Raw genomic sequence first — 9,452 nt, forward strand, 5'->3', positions numbered from 1 at the left:
TATAGGCTAAGTTTTTTGACCAATATTATGCCTGCATGTGAAGCGAACACCCTTTGTAAAAGTGGGTTTCCCTCTGGGGGATGGGGTTTCGGTGTGTCCTGACAGGAAGACCAGCGGCCTGGCCCCCTCCACGCCTCCGCCGAGGAAGGCTGTGAAGTGCCAAGGCACCCTGGGGATGCTGCCACTCCAGAAGGCCACAGCATGTGGGCTTTCCTCACAGCTAATGAAGGAGCAAGAGAGGCTTCCACTCACGGTCCCCCCTAAGGAGTTTGCTAGTAGCGCTTAGCAGGCAAAATAATAAGGGGAAGCCAAGAGCTTCTAAGGAATCCTTTGACAGACTTGTTAATGTCTTCCAAGTAGGAAGGAGTGTGCTGCTCCATAAAAATCACTCTTTTCTCACCACTTTACAGTAGAATAGCTTCCTCTAGTGATGATTTTTAAAGTTAGGCCTGTACATTTTAAAGTGGTGTCTATACATTTAAATCCCTGATTCCACTTCCCTGTCTCCAGTCGTGACCTAGAACTTCCCCTCAGGCATGGCAAGATTTTCCCATCCCTTCCCCTTGGAAAGCTGCCACTCCAGAAGGCCACAGCCCGCAGGCTGTCCCCACAGCTAATGAAGGAGCCCGAGAGGCCCTCTGAGGTGACCCGCAGAAACGTTGCATACAGGGGCAACCAGCCAGTCCCCAGGATGATCCCCAGTCCACTCCCGAGGAACCTTCTCAGTAAGAGGATTCAGCCATGGTTGCTAACCATCATCACCCCCACCACAACCACCACCACCATGACCAGCCTTCTGGAGCAGGCCATTCATTGAGGAGCATATAAAATGGGGGGGAAAGTAAAATACGCACACTCACTGAGAAACCCTCTGAGGAAAAGTCATTGTTGGCTTCGATGAACCTGCAAGCTGGTTTCCTTGCTGTATGCGGTTCAGGTCCTTCTAAGTGTGGTGTCTTCTCCACCCAGTCAGGCCTACCGGACCTGAACCATAAGCACTCCTCAGCAGCGTTCAGCAATACAGGTCAATGTGTAGAAATCAGCAGGCTGATCAGAGGGAGAAGGACAGGATAAACTTGTACCATTTGGTGACATTCCGCTCGAGTGTTGTTTGTGTATTCGGTTGGGTTTGTTTTGAATGAAGGGAGAAAGCCACACAAGCTGTTTTTCAGACCAGCAGAGAATATGTGCTGTCTTGTGGTGGTCTTATCTGACCATTGTGATCGCTCAGGAGAAAATTCCAGACATGCAGTAGGGGCTTGATTGCTGAGCCCTCTCCTCAGCCTGCTCTCAACCATGATGTGTTGTCTCCCTGTAGGTTAGAATCCAGGGCGAATACTTAAGAGGTGCCATGTTGTCCAAGAGAAGGTGCTGGTGAAATGAAGTCCAGCCTGGAAAGTTAGTTTGGAACATAAACATAGTCCTTACCCTCCGAGCTTTCTCTTGTTCATTGTCCCATCACTGCTCAGTCCAAGTTCTTGAGTTCTGAAGGTACAAGGACCTAACCTTTTTGAACAGCTGTCCCTGATGATAGCCTTCAGAGCCAGCCCCCGTGGGGGATTATGGTTGCTCATGAATAATTCGGCAAGACAGAAGGATCTCTAACTGGTAGAAAGTGCAACAAGATATTCTTGTTCAGATGTGTCTCAGGGGACCTGTTGTCCCGGGTTACACGTGGAATCTACACTATCTGCACACACAGCCACCCACCCACACCTCCTGTTTCTCACGTTTGTAGGTGACCTCAGAGTGCTCGGTCATCGTGGCAGGAAGGGGTTACAAAGACTAAAATGGCAAATTCAGAAAAGCAAAGATTGTCCTGTACCTCAGCCAGCCGCGACTGCTCTGGAGACAGAGACAGAACTACCTCTCAGAGACCATCCACATGGTAGCTCAGTTTTCCTTTGCACGGTTGTCGCCATTAGGGGATGTATTGCATGAACTTGATATCTTCTAAAGATGTATTTATTCACTCATTCCTTCATTAAGATTTTGACAATATGCCAGGCCATGGGCCAGGTATGAAGACGAAAAGACATGGTTCCATCCTCCAAGAGCTCACGGTTCAGTGAGCCAGACAGACCTGAACATAAACAAAAGCAATAGAATGATTATGTGAAGAGCCCAGCTCTGACTGGGCCCAAGGAGGGCTGAGAAATGGTGGTGGTAAGTTTGGCTTCCTGGCATCGAGAATCAGGAAGGTTTGAGAGACAGAGGCATGGTCCAGAAACAAGAACTAAAGAGCAGTGGGTGGCTGCCAGAGAGCTGGGGGAGAAGGTCGCCTCTACAGAGAGGGCCACCAGAACAAGTTGACAAACTTTCTGTAAAGGGCCAGGTGACAAGCATTTTAGGTTTTGAGGCCATATGGTTCAGACCACTGAACTCTGTTACAGCATGAAAGCCACTCAAGTGTAAACAACTGTGTAGGCTGTGTTCCAATAAAGCTTTATTTACAAAGACAGGCAGTGGCCAAGGGCAGTCATATGCAGAGGTCTGAAGTCACACAGCAGGGTTGGGGGGTAGGGGACTCTAACAGCCAAGGCTGCCGTGGCATATGCCAAGTTATGTGTTGGAAGGGTCCTGTAGCCAGGTGCCCATCAGCCCTGATGTTACCACAGGAATTCACGCAGGTAGCCCATTTTCCAGGAATGAGGTGAGTACCCCATCACTGTCAGGATTTGCAAATGAAGGCAACATCATCTTGCTCTCTGTGGACTGGAATTGGAGCTACAGGATCTGATCTACATAGTTCGACCACAATAATTGTCCTTTTTTTCTTAAGCGATAAAATAGGGATGGGAGGAAGAAATGTAGGAATGGGTGAAAAAAGTAAATCCAAATAGTATTTCGAATCCCTGTCCACCAACACAAAACACTGGCACCATGGAGCTAATAGATACGCCAGGTGGAATAATTGGTAAGCACTAATAATAACTAATAATAGCTAACATTTACCAAGCACTTACCGTGAACCAGCTTATTACACGTAATAGCTCACTTAATCTCAGCAAGAGCCCTGTGAGGCAGGAACTGTTTCTAACATCAGTTTACAGGAGCAGGAAACGAGGTAGGGAAGGCTTCCAGGATTGGCTCAAGGCCACAAAGCAGAGCTAAGATTCGAACCCAGGTCTGTGAGTCCAAAGCCTGTGATCTTTGGCTTTATGGGCATCCCCTGCATATACTGGGCAAGATGTGAGCCCCCACCCCACACCCCGCTCCCGTAGGGACTGCCTCAGCAGGAAGACTCTGGCTCAGGAAGACTGTGGGTTCTACACACTCTCACGTGCCCCCTCATGTAACAACCAGCATACCACGACAGGTGTCTTCCAAGGACTTCGTCCTTCCTGTGTTGTTCCTGGTCTTGACCACAGAGCCCAGTGATCAATTTCTATGGGGTGGTATACGAGAAGCAGACAGGTAAGAGGAAACAGGAGATTCCTTTGCTCTAATGCATTCTGAGATGCCAGGGAGGCATTCCTTAGTGCTGGTCATCGGCTGCAATGGGGAGACTCCAGACACCCCTCCGCCATAGTGCGTAACATCTACCTCGGGAGTTTGGCTCTGCCCCAGGGCCCTCAGACACACCAACACTGGTCACTGGTTGAATAGGTCTTCTTCTGTTATCAGATATTAAGCTTTTAGGAAGAGAGTTTCTAGACATTTCTATTTTTGCATTAATGACTCAGACCAGCAATCAGTGGTTGGTGATTAGCATAAACTCTGAATATTTTTCCATAAGGCAAAGAGATTGTCTCCTTCTGCTATGAGCAAATGGAATAGTAAATTTTCTGGAGGTTTAACATTCCTGTAGGTTGAGATCTTGCCATCCCATTAAGTCCCCCAAAATAATGTTTTTTTCTTAAATTCATGCTAACTTAATAGAAGAGAGCTCTCGTGGTGATATGTTTGTGAAACTTTGGCTTTATAATCTAAGGCCGTAAGATGAATCAGAAATGTGCAATGTAGGAAGTTGCACTACAAAAGGAACCCAGCTAACATATAGATTGGCCCAGCACCTTAAAGGAAGAAGGGGCTGGAGAGCTCACATTTAAGAGCCTGCTACCCACATGCCACATGCCAGAAGGCATGGTCCCAGGTAATGCACCCAGCAGCTTTACACCGGGTAAAGGTAAGTATCATTTTTTCCACTTTTACAGGTCAGGAAACTAAGGTTCTGTAAACCCAAGCCTCTTAAAGCCACACAGGGAGCTAGAAAAGCCACCAGGAGCCAATGCCAGGTCTGTCTGACTCCAGAACCTGTGCTCTTTCCACTATACCACCATGTAGCCACCAAAGTGAATATACAGACCTGCTTCTTAGAAAGCTTCAAGGCCAGCAGGACATCTCTGGGGGAGGAAATCCCACAGAAATCTAGACTTCATAGAGAAAATGAGCCAAGAGCTGGAGGTGAGAACCTCTGCAAAATTTTGCCGATGGGCACGGGGATCTAAAATGAAAAGGAAAAAAAAAACCTATTTTGCTTTAGTAATTAAACATTAGAGATCTTTAAACACACCCTCCTTCCTTCTTCTACCTTAGCCACATCGGGGGAAGTGTCCCTGCCACTCACCATCCTCTACCTTATTTGTTCTGGGCACAAGAACCCAGCTCTCTCGCTTTTATACCACCCTCCCCAACTTCCTGGCCCCCAGGCTTCCAGCAAAACTCCAAGGCCACTTGACCCTCTCGAACACTGAGGAATCATGCTCCCAACCGCCCCCGAACACATGAGCTGCCTTCCATAAGCCAGCTCTCAGCTGCAAAACCCTGAGGACAAGAGTGACATTTCCACGCTGTCACCTTTTTGTAACACCGGGTCGGAGTCTTAAAGAGGACAAGTAAATGAGCAGGGATTTGTATGGTCCCACTGTGCTTATCATTGAACAGCAAAGGTGTGTGCTCTGCTCAATGGGACCTACCCAGCTTATAAATCATCGCAGGGACTAGCTGGGTTTTTAATGCCTTTTAAGTGAAGCCACAGCATCTATTTTGGAAGTGTGGCATAGGCTTAAAAACTCTGCTCCAGTGAGGAGACTGTGTGACTCAGCGTGTGGTGAATCCTGTGGCTGAAAAGAAAACAGAACGTCCGGGATGCTGGAGGACAAAGCATGACATTATGACGCTAGAGGTATTCTCTGGCGCTCAGCCACATCTTCAGCAGAAGATTGCGGCGACATTTGGAGTCCCAGAACACAAGGCTTGTCACTGGTGATTTATAGGAGATGAGGACAAGTTAATGACTGGGATACATCTTATTCGTTCCCATAGAAGAAACAGCCAGTTGAGTGTTGGGATAGATAATAGATAAATACGCCTCTTAGAAAGATTTGGCCTTCACAAAGGTCTCTGGGCTTGGAATCCGGCTGCTTGGGTTACATGGAGTAAAACCCAGTATTTCATTGCATGACTTCTCTTGTCCATTCCACTGGAAAGCCCTGATGCTATTATATAAGCCTTTAAAATATATATATATATAGGAAAACCAGAAAAGACCGATCTCTTTTTCCTCTTGGCTCTTCTTCCCTCCTCCCCTTTTAGGCACAGAGTACCAAGACATTGAGACTGAGAAAACCTGCCCTGAGTCACATTCACCTTCAGAAGACTCCTTTGTGAGAAGCTGAGGGCCTGGCCCTCCTCCTCCTCCTCCAGAGAACAGCCCGCCATTATCCACAGACCTCGCAGGCCTGACTTAGCGTGCTCTGCCCTGCCCGAGAACCCAAGGGTCCCTGTGTGGATTATCTGGCCAGTATGTGGTCCTTTAAGGCCCCAAGCATAGGCCTGTGATGAGGACTAAGGAGGTGGCTGTGGTCAGGAGTCCTCTAAACCCTTGGAGTAGGGCATTTTTCCCAGGTCGCCAAAGAGTAATGTTGACTAAGTGTGCAAATTCCCTTTGGCCCATCCCTCCCTTGGCTCCTGTGGGGACGTCCTGCTGACACGCTTTAGAACCCCCTCCCCCCCTTCTTCAGGATGCTTCTCTGATGGAGGGCTCCAGCAGCTTTTCCGAAAAACCAGCCAAGGCTGGATTGCAATGAGGGGGTGGCAAAAATGACCCTGTTTCACAGAAGGGAGGGGAAAAAAAGCACATACTCAATAGATTTTGAGTGTGGTATTCTGTATTTTTGCAGCTTATATTTTCCAGATGAGCAGTTTAGAATACGTGATGTAAAGTACACACTGTACATTTGCTGAAAATTATATTAAAAGCACTATTTTAATTCTTTCTCTGTCTCATGCTGTAATCTCTAGTCTCTTTTTTTTCTGTGTTTTTGGGGTAGAATGGTCTTGCAGCGGTTCTTTTGGAGAGTGTTTCTGGCTGTGCATGTTCTATATTTGTGGGCTTTGAGTTCAAAAGAGCATGAGCTTTGGAGCCAAAACAGTCCTGGCTTTGAATCCTTACCCCAGCACTTGGTACTGGCGTGGCGTTGACCAAGTGAGCTGACTCCTCTGAGCCTGTTTTATCACTTTTACATTGGAATGTTGACATCTGCTTTATACGGTTGAGAGAAGATTTAAATGAGGTCACGTGCGAAGGCACAAAGCTCTAGCACAGAATGGTCACTTGATAAATGGTCATTATTCATGGCCACCCCAACCTCTGGTTGGAACAAGATGCTTCATGGCACTGAAGGCCATGAAGGAGCACTAGGCTCCTACTCCTACGTTTTATGGGCCTGTGCTGTGGCTGTCTGGCTTTCCTTTCTGATTCTCCTACTGGGACAACTGGGAGGGAATGGCTTCCTCTCAGGATAAACCCACTGGTATTTGGTGGAGGCTCAATGTACGAGCGAGAGAATGAACAGCCTCAGACGCGTCAGCCTGTGAGGCTTTGACTTCAGTCCCTCTCCTCAGAGACAACAGCAGTATTTGCCTTCCCTCCTCCAGGGCCACACACCCTCCTATCAGCCTCACCCCGTGGATGGGGCCCCAGTTGTCTTCCCAGTCCTTGCCAGGACTCTTTGTAATTGGCTACTTTCTCCTCCACATCCTTAGTCCACTGGCTGGACTCCTGCCACATGTGGACAGGTTGGTCAGGTGATGCCAGCCACTGATGTGCCTTTTACATTCGTTACATTGCCAGCCAGACTGGAGCTCCAGAAGCTGGTGCTTGCATTTTGTCTTCTGGGTGAAAGATGTAGGCTGGCCCCATTCCTATTGGGCCAGCCCTGGTAACTTTTTTCATATCCCCTTCCAGCCTGGATCTTGCCTGTGACAGCCTCATTCTTTGAAGTTGAGCTCACTTGAAATCAAAGCTTGTCAAGCTAATGTTACTGGAAGATTGCACTCACCTCAGCCCTATGCTGTCTTTTCACTCAGGAGTCAGTGGCATCACAAGAGAGTATGCTTGAGCGAGTTACCTTATCTAAGGCCTGATTACCCAGCACACTGGTACCTTGAGGACTCTTTTTTAGCCTAGCCCTGCTATTTATGTGATTGTTTATGGTTTGCAAAGCAACATGATTTATTCTCTCCAGCATAAAGATCCCAAGAAAATGCAATTTTAACATTCTCCTTCCTGACGAGGAAAGATGCTGAAGCAGCTCAAAAATGCGTCAGTGGTTCCTCCCGGGAACAGGGCTTCATTTACACTGGAAATTCAGCAGGAGGCAGAAGGAAGAAAGGAAGGTCTATTGCTTATGGTATTCCTGCTCTCAGTCCAAAATTTCACATTTGTGTTTCATCTATGCCCCAATTTCTTTTCTCTTGATGCCTTTCTTCCTATAAATGTGGTCAATTTATGGAAAGCTTACTCTCCATCCATTTTATCTTAACTTCACAAAGATCTATTATTTCTGATTTGGAGTCAAGAGACTCATCCTTCAATACTTGAACAGGTCCATAAGACATCTGGTCATACAGGTTGCTCAGCCAACTCGGGGAGAATGGGCAGCTTCAACTCACATCCAGCTGTCAGCAATGTCCTCTCAGCCACCATGGCCAAAAGGGGCTTTGAACCACATATACCTGTCATCCATCTTGATCCACATTTGAAAATCCAACTTTACCCTTTTCTCAGTCTTTGTGAAAGGGCTGGTTAGGCATCCAAGTATTTGGCTCAATCAAAATAAAAACAAGATGTTTCTATGCCCTCAAATATGGATTCAAAACTACTAGTACATCCACTTTGCAAAGAACCTGTCATCTTTTCTTCTTTGTTTTCTTTTTAGGCTTTCCTACTTCAGGAACTACTGCTATAGAACTATTTCCATAACTCTGCATAGAAATGTCTATAGTTAACACATAGGGCAGAAACTTAACTTTTGCTTTCAAGAACATACTTTTAAAAGTATAAGCTTGGAGCCCCGCATCAGGCTCTGCACTGACACCATGGAGCCTGCTTGGGATTCTCTCTCTCCCTCTCTCTCTGCCCCAACCCCTGCTCGCTTGCACTCTCTCAAAATAAACTTTATTAAAAAATAAAAACAATTTTTAAAAAAAAGTCTAAGTTTCCTGAGTTTCAGTATTCCCAGGTATGAAATGCATAAACTTGCATTTATTGGATCCCCAAAGGAAGGCTTTTCAGATCTTCAAGAGTGTTTCAATGGGCAATCCTACCTCTCTGTTCCTCATAAGGGTATTAAGGTGGGGGTGGGGGAGGTGGATAAAGAAAGAGCACAAAGGCAGAGTGACAAATGCATGAGTTGTTTCACCTGCAAAATAGGAAACAGCCCATGGGACTCAAACTTGCCATGACAGAAGTCAGTGGCCTCCTTTGCAAAGGAGACATTTGTCTATGATGTTCCTCTCCATCACCTGTCACTGAGAACTTTGCCACAACCCACAGGGGCATTTGAAATGTCTTCCCAATGCAATGAAAGTGGAAAGCCTCTGTCCTCAGGCTTTATGCCCAATGTAGCAATGGGATCCTTTCTTTCTCCAGATTCTCAACTCACCCCCAGGCCTAGCCTTGCATTTCTTCAAGGAATTATATATTGAGCCAACTATATTTTCATGGTAAAATTAGTGCTTAATATAAAGTTAGAAAAAAAAAGGCGCCCAAAGAAAATGGCCATTACTTCAGTTGTTGCTAAAATAATCATGGTCTATATCTTTAAGTTTTTGCAAATGAGTAGACATTACAATGCCATGTGAGTAAAGGAGACATATCTATCTTAAACAGGACATTGGAGATAAGACTTTATTTAAATGTCAACTCTCCCTGTGAATGTGACACTTGAAGAAGCACAGTATTGTCAACCATTTCTTCAGGTGGTATCAGCAGATCAATCCCCCCAAATATCAGAGGCAGCTACTGAGGAGCTGAGCTACAGGACTCAGACCCATGCTGGGGTGACAACAGGAGTAACAAATACTTGGTGGTCCTCACTCTGACTAGGTCCCACCCTCTACTTTATGGCATCCTATGCTCGCTGGGAACCTGAGCACTGGGGAAGATGGTGAGTGGTGCCTCCATGCTTTCTAGATTTCAAACTGAAATAGTAGGCTCCGCATAG

At 46.5% G+C, this 9,452-nt stretch overlaps 1 protein-coding gene across 1 annotated transcript in view; it reads left to right on the forward strand.

Annotated features, from left to right (window-relative positions):
- SLCO3A1 (solute carrier organic anion transporter family member 3A1) overlaps positions 1–6,220 on the forward strand; it is a 310,573-nt gene extending 304,353 nt beyond the window's left edge. The window contains exon 11 of the mRNA XM_027067982.2: positions 5,539–6,220. Within this exon, the coding sequence (XP_026923783.1) occupies positions 5,539–5,621 (83 nt within the window). The 3' untranslated portion in view covers positions 5,622–6,220. The remainder of the gene's footprint in view (positions 1–5,538) is intronic.
- Positions 6,221–9,452: the final 3,232 nt, after the last annotated feature.

This window comes from Acinonyx jubatus, chromosome B3 (assembly GCF_027475565.1).
Source record: "Acinonyx jubatus isolate Ajub_Pintada_27869175 chromosome B3, VMU_Ajub_asm_v1.0, whole genome shotgun sequence".
Lineage (NCBI taxonomy): Eukaryota > Metazoa > Chordata > Mammalia > Carnivora > Felidae > Acinonyx > Acinonyx jubatus.